The sequence below is a fragment of the Saccopteryx bilineata genome, chromosome 2 (assembly GCF_036850765.1).
Source record: "Saccopteryx bilineata isolate mSacBil1 chromosome 2, mSacBil1_pri_phased_curated, whole genome shotgun sequence".
Lineage (NCBI taxonomy): Eukaryota > Metazoa > Chordata > Mammalia > Chiroptera > Emballonuridae > Saccopteryx > Saccopteryx bilineata.
The window spans coordinates 354,444,005-354,466,717 of NC_089491.1; the positions used below are offsets into that span (position 1 = coordinate 354,444,005).

At 45.5% G+C, this 22,713-nt stretch overlaps 1 protein-coding gene across 2 annotated transcripts in view; it reads left to right on the plus strand.

The window, feature by feature from the left end:
* The first annotated feature begins 9,093 nt into the window (after positions 1–9,093).
* DHX33 (DEAH-box helicase 33) overlaps positions 9,094–22,713 on the plus strand; it is a 30,286-nt gene continuing 16,666 nt past the window's right edge. For both annotated transcript variants that reach the window (XR_010729494.1, XM_066262836.1), the window contains exons 1-4: positions 9,094–9,482; positions 12,077–12,237; positions 13,987–14,214; positions 14,418–14,588. Coding sequence is in view for 1 of the 2 variants with exons in the window: in XM_066262836.1 (XP_066118933.1) it covers positions 9,203–9,482; positions 12,077–12,237; positions 13,987–14,214; positions 14,418–14,588 (840 nt within the window). In the remaining variant the exon portion in view is untranslated. The remainder of the gene's footprint in view (positions 9,483–12,076; positions 12,238–13,986; positions 14,215–14,417; positions 14,589–22,713) is intronic.

Sequence of the window (22,713 nt, forward strand, 5' to 3'; positions counted from 1 at the left end):
CCTGCCCTGACAAGGAATCGAACCCTGGACGTCCATAGGCCAGGCTGACACTATCCTCTGGCCAGGGCCAAGTTTTTCTAGTTTTATTTTGTTGTGTGCCTTAGTCAATTTTGAGTTGTCTAATTCATGGAATTTTTGTGGTAAAATCTTAATTCTAAAATCTATTCACCAACTGTTCATTTAAGTAGGGAATGTCTACATATTAATGACTGGGTAGAACAGGAAACCAATTTTGAATTTATGGCCTAAACAGAGTTACTTAAGGGAATTTGATTTCTCTGACAGGATGAGAATTCCTATGATAGGATGCCATGCTGTGCTACTTCACTGTGCCCTGAGCAGTGGTAATTTCAATCACTGACCTCTTATCAGGTTGGCCAGTCCCACTACCACCATCCCTCGCCCCATCTTGCTTAATAGGTTTCCTAGGCTTAACTGAACATAAGGAAAACTCCTTACCTCTTCTCCAACTTATCTCTCGGTCTCAATTCTTCCAGAACACCCTTTTTCATAGTTGAAGTCAACTGAAAAATGAGGTGCAGTACATGGAACTTGTGGCCAATTTACCTGACATAATTTAAGGAATTACTGGATTCTACCAATAATACTGAAAAGCACACCAGACTAAGGCATAGTTCTTTTGTTGTGTAAATGCAATGTATGTTCTTTTTTTTTTTTTTTTTTTTTTTTTTTTTTTTTACACAGACAGAGTCAGAGAGAGGGATAGATAGGGACAGACAGACAGGAACGAAGAGAGATGAGAAGCATTAATCATTAGTTTCTCATTGCAACACTTTAGTTGTTCATTGATTGCTTTCTCATATGTGCCTTGACTGTGGGGCTATAGCAGATCGAGTGACCCCTTGCTCAAGCCAGCGACCTTGAGTCCAAGCTGGTGAGCTTTGCTCAAACCAGATGAGCCCTTGCTCATGCTGGCAACCTCGGGGTCTCTAACCTGGGTCCTCCGCATCCCAGTCCGACGCTCTATTTATTGCGCCACCGCCTGGTCAGGCTACGTTCATATTTTTTAAGTGGACGTGCAAATTGCATCTCCCTAGGAGATAACATTTTATGTGCATTTTGGTATCTTTTTCACTACAGAGTTCTATTTGTTTCTCTCTTTCACTTGTTCCTTTTCTGTGTCACTCTTTTATGTCCTCATATTCATCATACCTCTTGTGTAGTGTTTCTAAGCAGAGAGCGCCCAAGTGTCGGGTTTTGGTTTGAAACCCTCACTCTGTCTCTGGGATCTGTGGAAGTTAGAAAATATAGGAGCTATTGATTGGCATGTTGCAGAAGGGGCTCCTTATAATTGTCACATATCTTTGATAAGCCTGCATTTTATGTTGTGGCTGTGTTTTCCTTTGACAGGTGAGTGCCATCTGTGTGGTAGTCACAATATGCCATTGTTTCCAGTGTTCTGTGGGACATCCCCAAGCTATTTTCATATTATATGAATTTTTCATTAAAGTTGTTGAACTGCATATGATCAAGTCACTTCTCTGCTCAGAAATCCACAGAGACTTCTTAGCTCCCATATCAAATGCACACTTTTTGTATTTCTCTGGACCTTACTTCCGCTTCCACCTAAGAGATCTTAGTTTGTCTCTGCAGTCCCTAAGGCCTGACCCCTTTTCTGGCTTCTCAAGAAATATATATATATTTTTAAGATTTTATTTATTTTAGAGGAGCAGGAAGCATCAACTCCCATATGTGCCTTGACCAGGCAAGCCCAGGGTTTCAAACCAGCGACCTCAGCGTTCCAGGGCAATGCTTTATCTACTGCGCCACCACAGGTCAGGCAAGAAATTTTGACTCTAAGGCCCATTTTACTGTTTTTGGATCCCTGTAAAGCTTCAAGTCTGAACAACACACTCTTACACCAAATTACATATTGTCTTGTACTGTTTCTAGCTGGTATATGTATATTAGTTTTGTCTTCCTCGTGAGAATGTAAGCTCCTTAAGGGCAGGGACCATGTCTTAAATTTTGTATCGACCACAGTGCCTAGCACAGTGCTTGGCACATGGGTGCTGAATAAATACTTTGTTTATTGATCAGCAGACTTACCTGGTATTTTTTTTTATTTTATTTTTATTTATTTATTTTTTTACAGAGACAGAGAGAGAGTCAGAGAGGGATAGACAGGGACAGACAGACAGGAACGGAGAGATGAGAAGCATCAATCATTAGTTTTTCGTTGCGCATTGCAACACCTTAGTTGTTCATTGATTGCCTTCTCACATGTGCCCTGACCGCGGGCCTTCAGCAGATCGAGTAACCCCTTGTTCAAACCAGCGACCTTGGGTCCACGCTGGCAAGCTCTCTTTGCTCAAATCAGATGAGCCCACGCTCAAGCTGGCGACCTCGGGGTCTCGAACCTGGGTCCTTGGCATCCCAGTCCGACGCTCTATCCACTGCGCCACCGCCTGGTCAGGCTTACCTGGTATTTTTAATTAAAGAGCGATTGATGTATACATGTAAGCTTATACCTAGTTGCTGAGGCTTAATTATGTAAAAGCAGGATAGAGCAAAACCGAAATTGATGAAAGGCAGTGGTTTGGTGGTCAGACAAGCCAATGACAGTGGCCATTAGCTGGTATGATTATGGTAAGAACAGACAGTTAAGTCCACAGACCTTTAAGAATGAAATGTGTTTAACAGCTCACCTTTTGGAAGAAGAGCTCAAATATTCTTTTTTTTTTTTTTTCATTTTTCTGAAGCTGGAAACAGGGAGAGACAGTCAGACAGACTCCCGCATGCGCCCGACCGGGATCCACCCGGCACGCCCACCAGGGGCGATGCTCTGCCCACCAGGGGGCGATGCTCTGCCCATCCTGGGCGTCGCCATGTTGCAACCAGAGCCACTCTAGCACCTGGGGCAGAGGCCACAGAGCCATCCCCAGCGCCTGGGCCATCTTTGCTCCAATGGAGCCCCGGCTGCGGAAGGGGAAGAGAGAGACAGAGAGGAAAGCGCGGCGGAGGGGTGGAGAAGCAAATGGGCGCTTCTCCTGTGTGCCCCGGCCGGAATCGAACCCTGGTCCTCCGCACGCTAGGCCGACGCTCTACCGCTGAGCCAACCGGCCAGGGCCTCAAATATTCTTTGAATAGTTGTTAGCTTGTGATCATTCGCATACAGAAACCACTTAACCACAGAGACTTTTGTAGGGATTCAGATTTCAGACCAATAATGGGGGGGGGGGGGGTCTATCACTGCTTAATGCCAATATAGGATTTTGTTTTTCAACTTTGAGGCTGAAGAATCGTTGGATTATTAGACCAGAGGTTGTGGATGAGATGCTTACATATTGGTGTATTTTGTCTGCACCATTAAACTTTTTTTTTTTTTTTTTCATTTTTCTGAAGCTGGAAATGGGGAGAGACAGTCAGACAGACTCCCGCATGCGCCCCACCGGGATCCACCCGGCCCGCCCACCAGGGGCGGTGCTCTGCCCCCCAGGGGGCGATGCTCTGCCCATCCTGGGCGTCGCCATATTGCGACCAGAGCCACTCTAGCGCCTGAGGCAGAGGCCACAGAGCCATGCCCAGCGCCCTGGCCATCTCTGCTCCAATGGAGCCTTGGCTGCGGGAGGGGAAGAGAGAGACAGAGAGGAAAGCGCGACGGAGGGGTGGAGAAGCAAATGGGCGCTTCTCCTGTGTGCCCTGGCCGGGAATCGAACCCGGGTCCTCCGCACGCTAGGCCGACGCTCTACCGCTGAGCCAACCGGCCAGGGCCCATTAAACATTTTTTGAGCCAACATATTAAATGGACAGATTTCACATGAAAATCTTCATTTTTTAACTTTTCTTGAAAGAAATTGCCTATTGCCTAGAGGTGACTAGTGGCTGCTTCTAGAGACAAGGAATGTTTACTATCAGGAGATTATTTTACTCATTCATCTTACCTACCTGGACTCAATCATTTGAAGCATACATCTCTTTCATTACCTTACTCTGGCAAGCACACTGGGAAAAAGGACTGAGGTCTGTCTTTTATACACTTCAAGCTACATAATTTGAGAGTTAACAGTTATTGTTATGTTCTGAATATTTGTGTCCCCTGACCCCCAAATTCATATGTTGAAATCCTAATTCCTGGTGTGATGGTATTGAGGGTGGGGCCTTTTGGAGGCACTTAAATCATGAGGTAGAACTCTCATTAATGGGATTAATGCCTGATGATAAAGCTCCAGCTTTGGCTGGATAGCTTGTTTGGTTAGACTAGCATCATCGCTAAGGCACAGGTTGCCAGTTTGATCCCTGGTCAGGGCACATACAAGAACAGATTCATGTTTTTCTTTCTCCCTCCTTCCCCAACTCACTCACTAAAATCAATAAATTTTAAAAAAATGTTTTTTAATTCTTAAAAAGCTCCAGAGAGAACCTTTCCCCCTTCCTTCATATGAGGACATACCAAGAAGGCAGCAGCAGCCTTACCAGGCAATGGCACGGTGCATAGAGAGTTACACTGGGACACGGAGGATCCAGGTTTGAGCCCCAAGGTCACTGGCTTGAGTGTGGGCTCACCAGCTTGAGTGTGGGATCATAGACACGACCTTATGGTCACTGGCCTGAGCAAGGGGTCACTCGCTCTTCAGAAGAGCCCCCCACCCCGTTAAGGTACATAAGCAATCAATGAACAACTAAAGAGCTGCAATGAAGAATTGATGCTTATCTCTCTCCCTTCCTCTGTCTGACCCTCTCTGTCTCTTCTCTCTCTGCGTTTGTAAAAAAAAAAAAAAAAAAAAAAAAAGTCCTGGCTGGTTGGCTCAGTGGTAGAGCATTGGCCCTGCATGTGGAAGTCCTGGGTTCAATTCCCAGCCAGGGCACACAGGAGAAGTGCCGATCTGCTTCACCCTTCCCTCCTTTCTATCTCTCTCTTCCCCTCCCACAGCCAAGGCTCCATTGGCCCGGGTGCTGAAGACGGCTCCATGGCCTTCGCCTCAGGCACTAGAATGGCTCCTGCCGCAAAGAAGCAATGCCCCAGCCTGACCAGGCGATGGCGCAGTGGATAAGGCGTCAGACTGGGATGCGGAGGACCCAGGTTCGAGACCCGGAGATTGCCAGCTTGAGTGTGGGCTCATCTGGTTTGAGCAAAGCTCACCAGCTTGGACCCAAGGTTGCTGGCTTGAGCAAGGGGTTACTTGGTCTACTGAAGACCCATGGTCAAGGCACATATGAGAAAGCAATGAACATCTAAAGGTCACAAGGAAAAACTAATGATTGATGCTTCTCATCTCCGTTCCTGTCAGCTGTCCCTATCTCTCCCTCTCTCTGACTTTGTCTCTGAAAAAAAAAAAAAAGTAATGCCCCAGATGGGCAGAGCACCACCCCCTGGTGGGCATGCCTGGTTGATCCTGGTCCAGCGCATGTGGGAGTCTGACTGCCTCCCCGCTTCTAACTTTGGAACAATAATAAATAATAGATAGATAGATAGATAGATAGATAGATGATAGATAGATAGATAGATAGAGGGCAGCAGCAATGAATTAGGAATAAGGCCCTCACCCAAAGGCAACCATGCTGATGCCTTGATCTTAGGCTTCCCAACCTCCAGAACTGTGAGCAATAATTTTCTCTTGTTTGTAAGCCACCTAGTCTGTTCTACTTTTGTTATAGCAGCCGGAACAGACCAAGACAGTTCTTTTCCTTTTTAGTTTTGGTTGCCTTTCTAAATATTTAAGGGTAAGAAGTAAAATTTTGTCAGTTTCTTCCTAAACACATATCTGCTATTCAACATGTACATTTTTAGTAACCCCTGGTCACTATACTGTCAGCAACTACAGGAAAATTGCCTTGGAGTTGGAGAAAAGGGGAAGGAGGATTTTTAACAGGTTCACAAATAATGAGTTTCATGAGGATGTACTTAAGAGGCTGCCTGAAGTACTTCATGTGGTTTGAAGCTTATGACGAATTCTTTTTTTTTTTTTTTTTTTTTGCATTTTTCTGAAGCTGGAAACAGGGAGAGACAGTCAGACAGACTCCCGCATGCGCCCGACCGGGATCCACCCGGCACGCCCACCAGGGGGTGACGCTCTGCCCACCAGGGGGCGATGCTCTGCCCACCAGGGGGCGATGCTCTGCCCATCCTGGGCGTTGCCATGTTGCGACCAGAGCCACTCTAGCGCCTGGGGCAGAGGCCACAGAGCCATCCCCAGCGCCTGGGCCATCTTTGCTCCAATGGAGCCTTGGCTGCGGGAGGGGAAGAGAGAGACAGAGAGGAAGGCGCGGTGGAGGGGTGGAGAAGCAAATGGGCGCTTCTCCTATGTGCCCTGGCCAGGAATCGAACCCGGGTCCTCCGCACGCTAGGCCGACGCTCTACCGCTGAGCCAACCGGCCAGGGCCTATGATGAATTCTTTGGAAATCATTTCCTGCATGCAGAGCAAACAGGCTGCTTGCCACTCTTTCTGTGGTGAATTAGAAAATCATCTTGGCCTGACCTGTAGTGGCGCAGTGGATAAACGTCAACCTGGAAATGCTGAGATCGTCCGTTCGAAACCCTGGGCTTGCCTGGTCAAGGCACATATGGGAGTTGATGCTTCCAGCTCCTCCCCCCCCTTCTCTCTCTCTGTCTCTCCTCTCTCTCTCTCTCTCTCTGTCTCTCCCTCTCCTCTCTAAAATGAATAAATAAATTTAAAAAAACAACACTTAGGTCGCTGGTTCGAAACCTTGGGCTTGCCTGGTCAAGGCACATATGGGAGTTGATGCTTCCTGCTCCTCCCCCTTCTCTCTCTCTCTGTCTCTCTCTCTCCTCTCTCTCTCTCTAAAAAAAGAAAAAGAAAATCATCTTAAGAGCTCTGAATTTAGGAGGAGATGGCGAAACTAGTTTTAACCTATTTTCCCCGCTGGAGTTCTGAATCTTTTCATGGTTAGGAGTTTGGGTGGTGGCGGTTGGGAAGCACTGTAGAGAACTTCAGAGTCTGGCAGGAATAGTTGGAGAAAAGATGGGTAAAAAGCAATTTCAGTTCCATTAAACTTCTTCCCATTTATATTACAAGACCAGACCGCATCTATTGAGACTTCTGAGGCAAATATATTATTGTTAAAATATATATATAATATTGTATAATGCTTTCCTCTTCTGGAACACAAGATGATCACCAGAATCCTTTTCCTTTTTTTTTTTTTTTTTACTTTTTGTTGTTGTTGTTTTTTGCATTTTTCTGAAGCTGGAAACAGGGAGAAACAGTCAGACAGACTCCCGCATGCGCCCGACCGGGATCCACCCGGCACGCCCACCATGGGGCGATGCTCTGCCCATCCTGGGCGTCGCCATGTTGCGACCAGAGCCACTCTAGCGCCTGAGGCAGAGGCCACAGAGCCATCCCCAGCGCCCGGGCCATCTTTGCTCCAATGGAGCCTTGGCTGCGGGAGGGGAAGAGAGAGACAGAGAGGAAAGCGCGGCGGAGGGGTGGAGAAGCAAATGGGCGCTTCTCCTGTGTGCCCTGGCCGGGAATCGAACCCGGGTCCTCCGCACGCTAGGCCGACGCTCTACCGCTGAGCCAACCGGCCAGGGCCAGAATCCTTTTCAACATTGTGATTTTTGTATCCTGCCTGGATGGCTCAGAGCAGTGGTCCCCAACCTTTTTTGGGCCACAGACCGGTTTAATGTCAGAAAATATTTTCACAGACCGGCCTTTAGGGTGGGATGGATAAATGTATCACGTGACTGAGACAAGCATCATGAGTGAGTCTTAGACGGATGTAACAGAGGGAATCTGGTCATTTTTTAAAGATAAAACATCGTTCAGACTTAAATATAAATAAAATGGAAATAATGTAAGTTATTTATTCTTTTTCTGTGGGCCAGTACCAAATGGCCCATGGACCGGTACTGGTCCACAGCCCGGGGATTGGGGACCACTGGCTCAGAGGATAAAGCCTCAATCTCGGGGGTTCCATTCCAGGTCAGGGCTCCTATAAGAGGTAATCAGCTAACTGGAACAATGAATTAATACTTCTCTCTCATCAATGGGAAAATAATTTAAACCTCTTCTTTAAAAAAAAAAATCTGCCCTGACCAGGCGGTGGCGCAATGGATAGAGCGTCGGACTGGGACCCAGGTTCAAGACCCAGAGGTAGCCAGCTTGAGCGCGGGCTCATCTGGCTTGAGGGAAAAACAAACAAACAAACAAACAAACAAAAACTCACCAGCTTGGCTCAAGCAAGGGGTACTCAGTCTGCTGAAGGCCGGTGGTCAAGGCACATAGAGAAAGCAATCAATGAACAACTAAGATATCTTAACAATAAAATGATGATTGATGCTTCTCATCTCTCTCCGTTCCTGTCTGTCCCTATCTATCCCTCTCTCTGTCCCTGTAAAAAAATAAAAATTAAAAAAAAATTTAAATCTGATATTGTGATATCTGAATAACTTTTTTTTTTTTTAATTTTTTATTTTTCTGAAGCGGGAAACAGGGAGAGACAGTCAGACAGACTCCCGCAGGCGCCCAACTGGGATCCACCCGGCACGCCCACCAGGGGCGACGCTCTGCCGCGACCAGAGCCACTCTAGCGCCTGGGGCAGAGGAGCCATCACCAGCGCCCGGGCCATCTTTGCTCCAATGGAGCCTTGGCTGCGGGAGGGGAAGAGAGAGACAGAGAGGAAGGAGGGGGGGTGGGGTGGAGAAGCAAATGGGCGCTTCTCCTATGTGCCCTGGCCGGGAATCGAACCCGGGTCCCCCACACGCCAGGCCGACGCTCTACCGCTGAGCCAACCGGCCAGGGCTGAATAACTTTAATTTCAGAGTTTGTCCGTCTGTAATTTGGGGATAATATCAGTATCTGCTATATAATATAAATGATTTAAAGGATTAATGCAAATATTTGTGTGTTCCTAATTGACTTTACAAAATTAAGCACTTTCCTTGAAGAGAGAGTATTATGGTAAGAGAAGCTTTATTATCCAAGGTTAAGGTTACTATGGAACCGTAGTCCTTGCCTTTTGCTGTTGTCGCTCCGTGTCATTTTCCTTTGTACAGGGGATGCTGCTCTTCCCGCCCTCAACAAGTGAAAGCCTCCCCAAGCTCCCAGTGCATACTGGGAGTTGCAGTCCCTCTCTAAAGGCCAGGGGAGATGGTGAGGTCTGTGGTCGCTCGGAACCGCTAGCACGTGGCAGGAAGGGGCGGTGCGTGTTAGGTGTCCGCTCCCGGGAGCTGCGGCACCTGCCCTCCCTCGCTCCCGTCGTTGTGCCCTCCCGACATGCCCGAGGAGGCGGGCTTTCCTCCGGCTAAGAGATTCCGGCAGGGTTCTGGGCCTCCGAGCCACGCCGGGTCCTGCCCTCTCGCGAGGCGAGTGGTAATGCTGCTGAGCGCTGGCGGCGGCGGCGGAGGAGGCCGACGGCGGCAGCCGCCCCTGGCCCAGCCCTCAGCCAGTCCCTACCCTGAGGCTGTGGAGCTGCAGCGCCGGAGTCTGCCCATCTTCCAGGCGCGAGGGCAACTGTTGGCCCAGCTCCGAAACCTGGACAGCGCCATCCTCATCGGTGAGTGGCCGCACGGCCAGGTCCTTCCTAGTTCTCGGTTCCTGGCACTGAGAGCACAGTGTTTTTTAGGTGCCTCTCGCCCTCTTTCATTTGAGTCTACAACAAACCTAACCTCCTTTTCTGTGCCAAGTCCCGAGAGGGGCCTCGAAGGGGTTGGATGGCCCTGCTCTGGAGGTGTTCACAAACAGCGGATGAAGTGACCGAGATGTTAGGCCAGGACTCACCTTCCTTGCGGAGGGGTGGAGGGGCATACCGGGGACTTTGGGAACTTAGAAAAGTGGATCTGAGCTATATTCTACGCGAAAGGGAGAGCATGCTGCGTGAGAGACGAAGTAGAGGCGAGAAACAGTCTGGTCTGACGGGAAGTACATTAGTATCTGGTGCATGAACTAAAAGACAGAGTTGTCATTTGGGGACTGGTTACAGGGGACTTTGATCCCTAAAATTTAAGTCAGAGCAGCTTCTGAAGGACCAGAGGATGAGCCTCCAAAGAGAGGAAGGAGAACCAGAAGAGCCTTTAGTCAAAGGAACAGAGTTATAAGAGGGGAGTGAATAGATGCAGCAGTGAGGTCCAATAATAGATGGATCCCAAAAATGCCCACTGGGTTTGGATGTAAGGTATTGATTGTGGATCCCATTGAGTGCTATTTCAGCCAAACTGTGGGATAGGAGCCTATTTGTCTTTGGGCTGAGGAGTTAGGAGGTGGCAGAATGAAGGAAGTGGGAGCAGGCTTGTTTTGAGAAAAAAGGGCTGAAAAGAACTTGCAAGTATGTATTAATAGGTTGAGCAGAAGAACCCAGTAGATGAGGAGGCAGAAGATGGATAGCAGATACTAACAGAGTTGAGGTCAGGGGACATGGGAAGGGGACACTGGTAATAAGCCCTGGAAGCAGAATTGGTCTTTAATACGATAAAGGATGTCCAAGAATCAGGGAGGCTGGAGAAAGGAGGTGAGAATGGGTGTGACTGCAGAAAACCTTGCAGGAAGAGGTAGAGGGAGATCATATTTGAGGTCTTAACCGTTTTCTATAAAATAGGCGCAGGAGCTGTGCTGAGAACGGGAGTTGCAGGCCTCAAGTAGGCCCTTGAGGAGGATGACATAAGACAGGCTGCATAAACAAGAAAAGGATTGATGGTGGTGCCGGTGCCCAGTTGCATTTGGCCCGCTACAGACTCAAGTGTGTGTCTGCACAGTTGGATTATTTTGATTTATCAATGCTCAGTTGCCTGGTGTAGGAGCAGAAGAGATGGACAGGGAGACATTGATCCAAGTTTGGGTTTTGCCTGGTAGATTCAACAGGAGGACTGCAGAATCATCAAATTCTTAGTCCATGATCGTGGCTAGATCAGGAAGAATGAGCACTCGGAGGGGAGAAAATGGAAGAATAATGAGACTAGGAATGTGAGGTCAGAGTGGTGTAGTTGTAGCAAAGGGGGACGGTTTACAGAGTTTGTTGTTCTAAGTATTGCAAAAGAAACCCAGGAAGGTAGAAAATAACATCGGCAGCTTACTGTATGCAGGATGGCCAAGTACATGGAAGAGACAGACATTCTCTGCCTTCCAAAAGCTTCTGGAGTTGGAGGAGGATAGAAACGTTTAGACATTTCAGATGATATAGGTTGGTCAGCTGGAAGAGATGAATAAGGCACTAAGGAGCACTGCTGAGGCTGCCAGTGCAACCTCAGGGTAGAGATTTTTTGGTCTAGTTCCTCTTGTAGAGTTTGCCTGACCTGTGGTAACACCATGGATAAAGTGTCAACCTGGAACACTGAGATCACCAGTTAGAAACCCTGGACTTGCCCAGTCAAGACACATATGGGAAGCAATTACTACAAGTTGATGCCTCCTGCTTCTCCCCTCTTCTTTCTCCTCTCTCTAAAGAAATCAATAAATAAAAAAATCTAAAAAAAGAAATTCAAGTAAAAAAAAAAGCAGGAATTTTATGATAGTGTGGGCAAAAGCAGAGGCTGGTGAATGGTGAGGAGTTTGTTAATGGCTTCGGTATGTGAATGGCTATCGGGTCAGATCATATAAATCTCACTAATTCTTTGGAAAAGTTTAACATTTTTATATTGCAGTTGTATTTCTTTTTCTTTCTTTTTTTTTTTTTTATTTTAATGAGAGGAGAGAAAGAGAGAGAGAAGGGAAAGGGGGAGGGGAACGGATGGTTGCTTCTGCTATGTGCCCTGACCTGGAATCGAACCTGGGACTTCCACACACCAGACCAACACTCTACCACTGAGCCAACCGGCCAGGCCCTAGTTGTATTTCATTTCATGTTTATACTGTACCTATTCTGAACATTTATATTTTTCTGAACATATTATATTGTTTAATTATTTCCTTAGAATCAGTTTTTGGAAGTGGCATTGTGGGTCAAAGGGTATAAACATTTTAAAGATTTTTCTGATGTAATTTGACCTTCTGAGGAACAATTCCAATTAACACTCCACCAACAGTTTTGTGAGTATTGGGTTTCCTGTGGCTTTACCAATTTAGATTTTTCTTTTAACTTTTTCTTCTGATTTTGATACATTTGTTTGGTAAAATTTATTTCAATTTGCATTTAAACAGGACTTTTTTCTTCCCTAGGGGAAACTGGCTCTGGGAAGACGACTCAGATCCCTCAGTACCTCTATGAAGGGGGAATTAGCCGCCAGGGCATCATTGCTGTGACCCAGCCTCGTCGAGTGGCTGCCATCTCTCTTGCTACTAGAGTCTCAGATGAGAAGAGAACTGAACTTGGGAAGCTGGTACCTAATTTCCTTCATTACAAACATCTCTCCCTCTCCTGCTTTTTATTTTTCTGAACGAGACTTCTTATACATAGTGTGCTTTTTTTCTTGCCACAATTGTTTAGACCTGTCTCTTTAAGAGATAAGAGGGTCTGCCCTGGCCAGATAGCTCAGTTGGTAGAGCATCGTCCCAAAGGGCAGAGGTTGCTGGTTTGATCCCCACTCAAGGCACATACAGGAGCAGATTGATGTTCCCGTCTCTCTCTTACCCTAAAAAATTAATAAATAAATAAAAGATATCACAAGATCTGACAGGCTATCATTTCCATTTGCTTTGCTTTCAAAATCTGTTGGCAAGTTGGATAAATTAGTTGTTTTCTGGCCCTGGCCAGTTGGCTCAGCGGTAGAGCGTCGGCCTGGCGTGCGGGGGACCCGGGTTCGATTCCCGGCCAGGGCACATAGGAGAGGCGCCCATTTGCTTCTCTCCCCCCCCCTCCTCTCTGTCTCTCTCTTTCCCTCCCCGCAGCCAAGGCTCCATTGGAGCAAAGATGGCCCAGGCGCTGGGGATGGCTCCTTGACCTCTGCCGCAGGCGCTAGAGTGGCTCTGGTCGCAGCAGGGCGACGCCCCGGAGGGGCAGAGTGTCGCCCCCTGGTGGGCAGAGCATTGCTCCTGGTGGGCGTGCCAGGTGGATCCCGGTCGGGCGCATGCGGGAGTCTGTCTGACTGTTTCTCCCCGTTTCCAGCTTCGGAAAAATACAAAAAAATAAAAAAAATAAAAAATAAATTAGTTGTTTTCCTTGAGCAATTTTAAGGCTTCAGGAACCTCTGTCAAATCCCTTATCTATACTGCTCACAAAAATTAGGGGATGTTTTATCACTTCATATTCATTTGGAAATATCCTCTGCTCACAAAAATTAGGGGATATTTTATCACTTCATATTTATTTTGAAATATCCTCTAATTTTTGTGAGCAGTATATATATCTTTCTAGAAAAATTGTAAGCATTTTTCTAGCATATATGTGGGTATTGAGAATGAATCCCAGAACTGTATATAAGTCAAATTAATTGTGTGTGTGTGTTTATGCATTTCACTTAAAAACATCTTGGATATTCTGGCCCAGGCCGGTTGGCTCAGCGGTAGAGTGTTGGCCTGGCGTGCGGGGGACCCGGGTTCAATTCCTGGCCAGGGCACATAGGAGAAGCGCCCATTTGCTTCTCCACCCCCCACCCCCTCCTTCCTCTCTGTCTCTCTCTTCCCCTCCCGCAGCCAAGGCTCCATTGGAGCAAAGATGGCCCGGGCGCTGGGGATGGCTCCTTGGCCTCTGCCCCAGGCGCTAGAGTGGCTCTGGTCGCGGCAGAGCGACCCCCCAGAGGGGCAGAGCATCGCCCCCTGGTGGGCAGAGCATCGCCCCCTGGTGGGCGTGCTGGGTGGATCCCGGTCGGGCACATGCGGGAGTCTGTCTGACTGTCTTTCCCGGTTTCCAGCTTCAGAAAAATACAAAAAATACAAAACAAAACAAAACAAAAAACATCTTGGATATTCTTTCATATCTGTACATAGCTGCACTTGAAACTATTAAGTAGCTGGTAGAAGGCTAATTTTAAATTTGTGGTCGTGCTTATTGTAATTACAGTTACAGGTATATGTCCCTTGTGTCAGCCACTAGACTGCTGCTGTAGCGCAGGGCAAGTGCCTGGCATAGTGTTGGTTACATAGTGGGTGTTTCAACACGCGTTTGATCAGTAAGTAATTTCTCTGCACAGGTTGGCTATACAGTGCGCTTCGATGATGTCACCTCAGAAGACACCAGGATCAAGTTCCTGACAGATGGCATGCTTCTGCGTGAAGCAATTTCAGACTCCTTGCTTCGGAAGTACAGCTGTGTCATTTTGGATGAAGCCCATGAACGGACCATCCACACAGATGTGCTCTTTGGAGTGGTGAAAGCTGCACAGAAGAGGCGAAAGGAGCTGGGGAAATTGCCTCTCAAAGTAGGTGCAGCATGCTTAAGGAAAAGGGCCCGCGTGTTTTCTCGGGGTGTTGTTCTGCTTCAGAATTGTGGAGAAAGTTAACCACCATTGTGGGAGAGGCTCAGGCTTCATCGGCTTCATCAGCTGCTGTTAGAGCTCGGGAGGGACAGAAAAAAGCTGTTGCAATGTCCGTTTCCCATCTTCCTATTCCATCTCACACGTAGGTGATTGTGATGTCGGCTACCATGGATGTGGACCTCTTCTCTCAGTATTTCAATGGAGCCCCCGTCCTCTACCTGGAGGGTCGGCAGCATCCAATCCAGATTTTTTACACCAAACAACCTCAGCAAGATTACCTGCACGCTGCACTTGTCACAGTCTTCCAGATTCACCAGGTATGGGATGGGGTGCCACTTCATGAAAAGGTCTGTTTTACCTGACATTTGATAGAGTATTCAGCCTTGCAAAGAAAAGCTAGTGAGTGAAACAACTTGGCGAGCTGTGTCGTTACAATAAGTCGGGTATTGGTTTACCACGTCCAGGTTTTATCCTTTTTTCTTTTTTTTGGTATTTCTTACTTTCTCTAAAAATAATTTAACTCCAACCTGCATCTTACGTCAGCTGAGCCAGAAAACTTACATAGATTAGGATGGTGGCTCACAAACATTTTTTTAACCTAACCCCCAGTAAGAAGCACATTCTGAGTTGCTACTGAGGACACTGACTTGAGCCTTATGAAACCCTGCCTCCTTTACTATATACATGTGATGTCTTGTATTTCCTACCTCATATTTTAAACATTGATATTGACCCAGAAATGGATTCCAATTTAGAGTTATCTTTATACAAAATAAAATTATTAGAGAAACGTTTTAAAACCTCTTCTCATTTTATTAAACATTTACTTAAAATTCAAATGAATAAATCACCTCATTTTTGTTTAATTTGTAAAAAGTTGACTGTTTTTACCTTCCCATTAGCTTTCTGAAAAAAATCTATGGGCAGATGCTTTTAAAATTATTATTATTATTTTTTTTTTTTTGTATTTTTCTGAAGCTAGAAATGGGGAGAGACAGTCAGACAGACTCCTGCATGCACCCGTCCAGGGTCCACCCGGCACGCCCACCAGGGGGCAATGCTCTGCCGCCCACTCTAGCACCTGGGGCAGAGGCCAAGGAGCCCTCCCCAGGCCCGGGCCTTTGCTCCAATGGAGCCTTGGCTGCGGGAGGGGAAGAGAGAGACAGAGAGGAAGGAAGGGAGGAGGATGGAGAAGCAAATGGGCGCTTCTCCTATGTGCCCTGGCCAGGAATCAAACCCGGGTCCTCCGCATGCCAGGCCGACGCTCTACCGCTGAGCCAACCGGCCAGGGCCTTAATTTTTTTTTTAATCTAAGTTATGCATATACAGTTTGAAGTTTAAAGAGTTAAATAATTAATTCTGAAAGGCTCATAAAAAACCAGCAGTTACTTTTAGTTCTCCATCCCAGACCCTGCTCTTGACCACTGTCAATTTCTTAGCTGTTCCGCCTGGATATTGTTTTCATATTTCTAAATAACCTTCCTGTATTGCTATTTGTTAACTTACTGATATTAGGCGTTATATGTTAATTTCTTACCATGGTAGATGAGGATTTAGAAATACTCCTCCTCCACCTCTTGCTTCTTTTCTTTTCTCTTTTTAAAATTATTTATTTATTTATTCATTTTAGAGAAGAGAGAGATGGAGAGAGAGAGAGAGGGAGAGAGAGAGAAGGGGGAAGCAAGAAGCATCAACTCTCATATGTGCCTTGACCAGGCAAGCCCAGGGCTCTGAACCAGGAACCTCAGTGTTCCAGGTTGATGCTTGATCCACTGCGCCACCACAGGTCAGGCTTTGCTTCTTTTCTTTATCCTCTCAGCATAGTTATATCACAATGTTTTTTAAAGCAAGTATCACTATTTTTTTTTAATTTAATGCAGTAACATTGATAAATCAGGGTACATATGTTGAGAGAAAACATCTCCAGATTATTTTGACATTTGATTATGCTGTATACCCCTCACCCAAAGTCCAATTGTCTTCCGTCACCTTCTATCTGGTTTTCTTTGTGCCCCTCCCCTCCCCCACACCCTCTCTCCTTCCTCCCGCCACCCCCCATCCCCCACCCCCACCCCCACCCCCTGTTACCATCACATTCTTTTTTTTTTTTTTTTTTAAATTTTTTTTTTTAATTTTATTCATTTTAGAGAGGAGAGAGAAAGGGAGAGAGAGAGACAGAGAGGGAGAGAGAGAGGAGAGAGAGACAGAGAGAGAAGGTGGGGAGGAGCTGGAAGCATCAACTCCCATATGTGCCTTGACCAGGCAAGCCCAGGGTTTCGAACCGGCAACCTCAGCATTTCCAGGTCGACGCTTTATCCACTGCGCCACCACAGGTCAGGCTACCATCACATTCTTGTCCATGTCTCTGAGTCTCATTTTTATGTCCCATCTATGTATAGATTCATATAGTTCTTAGTTTTTTCTGATTTACTTATTTCACTCAGTATAATGTTATCAAGGTCCATCCATGTTATTGTAAATGATCCAATGTCATCATTTCTTATGGCTGAGTAGTATTCCATAGTATATATGTACCAAAGCTTTTTAATCCACTCGTCCTCTGACGGACACTTGGGCTGTTTCCAGATCTTTGCTATTGTGAACAATGCTACCACAAACATGTGGGTGCATTTCAACTTTTGGAGTAGTTCTATGCTGTTCTTGGGGTATATTCTTAAAAGTGGGATAGCTGGGTCAAAAGGCAGTTCGATTTTCAATTTTTTGAGGAATCTCCATACTGTTTTCCACAGTGGCTGCACAGGTCTGCATTCCCACCAGCAGTGCAGTAGGGTTCCCTTTTCTCCACATCCTCGCCAGCACTTATTCTGTGTTGTTTTGTTAATGAGCCCCATTCTGACTGGTGTGAGGTGATATCTCATTGTGGTTTTTTTTTTTTTTTTTTTTTTTTTTCTGAAGCTGGAAACAGGGAGAGACAGTCAGACAGACTCCTGCATGCACCTGACCGGAATCCGCCCGGCACGCCCCTGCCCACCAGGGGGCGATGCTCTGCCCATCCTGGGCGTCGCCATGTTGCGACCAGAGCCACTCTAGCGCCTGGGGCAGAGGCCACAGAGCCATCCCCAGCGCCCGGGCCATCTCTGCTCCAATGGAGCCTTGGCTGCAGGAGGGGAAGAGAGAGACAGAGAGGAAAGTGCGGCGGAGGGGTGGAGAAGCAAATGGGCGCTTCTCCTGTGTGCCCTGGCCGGGAATCGAACCCGGGTCCTCCGCACACTAGGCCGTCATTGTGGTTTTAATTTGCATTTCTGTAATGATTATTGATGTTGAGCATTTTTTCATATGCCTATTGGCCATCTGTATGTCCTCTTTGGAGAAGTGTGGATTCATTTCTTTTTCCCATTTTTTGACTGGATTGTTTGTCTTCCTGGTGTTAAGATTTACAAGTTCTTTATAAATTTTGGTTATTAACCCCTTATCAGACTTATTGTCAAATATGTTCTTCCATTGTGTGGTTTGTCTTTTTATTCTGTTCTTATTGTCTTTAGCTGTGCAAAAGCTTTTTAGTTTGATATAGTCCCATTTGTTTATCCTGTCTTTTATTTCACTTACCCGTGGAGATAAATCAGCAAATATATTGCTCCAAGAGATGTTGGAGAGCTTACTGCCTATGATTTCTTCTAAGATGCTTATGGTTTCACGGCTTACATTTAAGTCTTTTATCCATTTTGAGTTTATTTTTGTGAATGGTGTAAGCTGGTGGTCTAGTTTCATTTTTTTTGCAAGTAGCTGTCCAATTTTCCCAACACCATTTGTTAAAGAGGCTATCTTTACTCCATTGTATGCCCTTACCTCCTTTGTCAAATATCAGTTGTCCATAGAGCTGTGGGTTTATTTCTGGGTTCTCTGTTCTATTCCATTGATCTCTGTGCCTGTTCTTATGCCAGTACCAGGCTGTTTTGAATACAATGGCCTTGTAGTATAACTTGATATCAGGAAGTGTGATATCTCCCCCTTTATTTTTCTTTTTTAAGATTGCTGAGGCTATTCGTGTTCTTTTTTGGTTCCATATAAAGTTTTGGAATATGTGATCTATATCTTTGAAGTATGTCATTGGTATTTTAATTGGTATTGCATTGAATTTATAGATTGCTTTGGGTAATATAGACATTTTAATGATGTTTGTTCTTCCTAACCATGAGTACAGTATATGCTTCCACTTGTTTGTATCTTCCTTGATTTCTTTTATCAATGTTTTATAATTTTCCGAGTAAAAGTCTTTAGTCTCCTTGGTTAAATTTACTCCTAGGTACTTTATTTTTTTGGTTGCAATAGTGAAGGGGATTGTTTCCTTAATTTCTCTTTCTGACTGTTCATTGTTGGTGTATCAAAATGCCTCTGATTTCTGAGTATTAATTTTATATTCTGCCACCTTGCTGAATTCATTTATCAGATCCAGTAGTTTTTTGACTGAGACTTCAGAGTTTTCTATATATAATATCATATCATCTGCAAATAATGATAGTTTTACTTCTTTTCTAATTTGAATGCTTTTTATCTCTTCTTCTTGTCTGATTGCTGTGGCTAGGAATTTCAGGACTATGTTGAATAAGAGTGGTGAAAGGGGGCACCCCTGCCTTGTTCCTGATCTTAAGGGGATTGCTTTTAATTTTTGCCCATTGAGTATGATGTTGGCTGTGGGTTTGTCATAGATGGCTTTTATCATGTTGAGGCATGTTCCCTGTATTCCCACTTTGCTGAGAGTTTTGATCATGATCATAAAAAGATTTTATCAAATGCTTTTTCTGTATCTATTGAAATTATCATGTGGTTTTTCTCCTTCTTTTTGTTTATGTGAACCTGGAAACGCTGAGGTTGCCGGTTCAAAACCCTGGGCTTGCCTGGTCAAGGCACATATGGGAGTTGATGCTTCCTGCTCCTCCCCCCTTCTCTCTCTCTCTCTCTCTCTCTCTCTCCTCTCTCCTCTCTATAATGAATAAATAAAATCTTAAAAAAAATAGTTTCTAAAAAAATATATATATATAGTCTGCTGTTTTAGGGCGAAAGGTTCTGAAGATATCTATTAAATCAAGTTGATCTAGTGTGTCCTTTAAATCTGCTGTTTTCTTTGTTAATTTTCTTTCTTGAGGATCTATCTAGTGATGTTAGTGGGGTATTGAAATCCCCTACTATTATAGTATTGCTGTTAATCTCGCCCTTTATATCCAGCAAAGTCTGCTTTATATATTTAGGTGCTCTTATATTAGGTGTATAGATATTTATAATAGTTATATCTTCCTGTTGGATTACTCCCTTTATCATTATGTAGTGGCCTTCTTTATCTTTTACTATATCCTTTGTTTTAAATTCCATTTTGTCTGATATAAGTATTGCTTCCCCAGCTTTTTTTTCATTTCCATTTGCATGAAATGTTTTTTTCCATCCTTTTACCTTCAATCTGTGTGCATCTTTTGTTTTAAGGTGTGTCTCTTGTAGACAGCATATGTATGGGTCCTGTTTTCTTATCCATGCAGCTACCCTGTGTCTTTGATTGGATCATTTAATCAATTTACATTTAAGGTTATTATTGATATGTAGTTGTTTTATTGCCATTTTATTCTTTAAAGCTGTATTCCTTTTTTGCCATATTCTTTTCCCACTTTGATTTGTTTATAACAGGCCCCTTAACATTTCCTGCAGCATTGGTTTGGTTGTAATGAATTCCTTGAGTTGTTTTTTGTCTGGAAAGCTTTGTATTTCTCCTTTGATTTTAAATGACAGCCTTGCTGGATAAAGTAATCTTGGTTGTAGGTTCTTGTTCTGCATTACTTTGAATATTTCTTGCCATTCCCTTCTGGCCTCAAGTGTTTCTGTTGAGAAGTCGGATGTCATCCTTATGGGGTTCCTTTGTAGGTGATAGCTTTTTTTTCTCTTGTAGCTTTTAATATTTTCTCTTTGTCACTTAGCTTTGGTGTTTTAATTATGATATGCCTTGGTGTAGGTTTCTTTGGTTTTTTCTTTCATGGAGTTCTCTGTGCTTCTTGAAGTTGTAAGAGTTTCTCCTGCATTAATTTAGGGAAGTTTTCAGCTATGATATGATTGAATAAAATCTCTATCCCTTGTTCTTTCTCTTCTTCTTCAGGAAACCCTATGATGCGGATGTTATTTCTCTTCATGTTGTCACAGAGTTCTCTATAGTTTCCTCAGACTTTTTGAGTCTCTTTTCTTTTTTCTTCTCTGCTTTCTTGCCTTCATTCAAGTTGTCCTCCAACTCGCTGATTCGATCATCAGCTCTATCCATCCTGTTTTTAATTCCTTCCATTGTGGTCTTCATTTCTGATATTATATTTGTCATCTCCGACTGATTCTTTTTTAATATTTCAATATCCTTTTTTATACTTGCTATTTTTTTTTTTTTTTTGTATTTTTCTGAATCTGGAAACGGGGAGAGACAGTCAGACAGACACCCGCATGCGCCCGACCGGGGTCCACCTGGCATGCCCACCAGGGGGCGACGCTCTGCCCACCAGGGGGCGATGTTCCACCCCTCCAGGGCGTCACTCTGTTGCAACCAGAGCCACTCTAGTGCCTGGGGCAAAGGCCAAGGAGCCATCCCCAGCGCCCGGGCCATCTTTGCTCCAATGGAGCCTCGGCTGCGGGAGGGGAAGAGAGAGACAGAGAGGAAGGAGAGAGGGAGGGGTGGAGAAGCAGATGGGTGCTTCTCCTATGTGCCCTGGCCGGGAATCGAACCCGGGACTTCTGCACGCCAGGCCGACGCTCTACCACTGAGCCAACCGGTCAGGGCCTATACTTGCTATTTCTTTATTTAGGTGTTTGTAATGACCATCCATTGTTGTTCTAAGATTCCTAAGCATCCTTACAATCATTATTTTGAACTCGGCATCTGGAAGTTTGATTATTTCCATATCACTCAGTTCATCTCCTGAAGGTTTCTCTTGTGGTTTCATTTGGATTGTACTTTGTTTTCTCACTATCTCTGTTTGGGTGTTTTGTTTGTAGAGCTGGTTGAGTCTAGGCTTGGTGTTGTCTGCCTCCAGTTTTCAATTGTGTTATTTCTAGGTCTTCTTGGGTTGACATCAGCTATTATTTGTAATCCACTTTTGGATTTGGGCTGCTTTGAAGTCTTGATTTGTTTGTTTTCTTAACAGGTGATAGTCTTGTTTACTGATCTCAGCAGGGGGCTTCATTGAAACTGTATCCAGGAATGCATGGGTGTAACATGCACTCTGAAGGCCTCTTCTACCAATTAATCTCTCTGGGGGGCAGAGTGTTTTCTCAGCTTCAGTAGGGGGAGGTGTATCTCAGATCTCCATGGAGACCTGGAGTTACTGCCCCTCCTCCCCACTTCTTGTTTTCAGCTGTGTCTTGTTGCGCTCATTGGAACTGGAGAGATGTTTGGAGATCTGTGACCAGAAGCATTTTAGCTTTGTTTTGTGGAAGGATCAGTCCCTACCCCATCTATGGCTGCCTCTAGCATGGATGAGTCAGTTTTTTAGGTCCTCTCCTGCATTCCTTTACCCCTCACTGTCTGTCCCTCTCTTTCCCCTTTCCGCTTGGAAGATAAGCCAGTCCTTTCAACACACCTTCGCTCCCTGGTTGCCAGGCAAGTGGCTGTGAGCAGTATTTTCTGCTCTTTTCCCTGGAGTGAGATCCCCTCTGGGCTCTCAGCCTCCCCCTCCCCCTCCCCGTTCCTGTAAGCAGGGGAGATTCAGGCACTCTCTACCAGGTTTGTTATGGCTTCTTCTTTGCTCCTTGGTTTTTGAGAGCTGTTCTTGTAGTCCAGAGTTGGTTTTTCTCGCTGATTTTTCCTAAATTGATTTGTATTCCAGTTTGGTGGTGAGAACTGGGTGTCCATGCATCTGTCTACTCCGCTGCCATCTTCAGGTCTCAGCACAAGTATCAGTATTTACAATATTATGTCCCTGCATTGCTAGTAGTGCACCATTTCAGTGCCTTGTTCCTCGTACAACATCGTTGTATTAGTTTTCTATTATGTATGGCTAATTTTTCCCAAGTGGTCCAGTCTGTTATATGCCAATTGTGAGTATTTGTTATGAGTTCAAACGTATTCCACTTTTCCCAGAGTTCTTTTTTTTTTTTTTGTATTTTTCTGAAGCTGGAAACGGGGAGAGACAGTCAGACAAACTCCCGCATGCGCCCGACCGGGATCCACCCGGCACGCCCACCAGGGGCGACACTCTGCCCACCAGGGGGTGATGCTCTGCCCCTCCGGGGCGTCGCTCTGCCACTACCAGAGCCACTCTAGTGCCTGGGGCAGAGGCAAAGGAGCCATCCCCAGCGCTCGGGCCATCTTTGCTCCAATGGCTGCGGGAGGGGAAGAGAGAGACAGAGAGGAAGGAGGGGGGGATGGAGAAGCAAATGGGCGCTTCTCCTATGTGCCCTGGCCGGGAATCTAACCCGGGTCCCCCGCACGCCAGGCCGACGCTCTACCGCTGAGCTAACCGG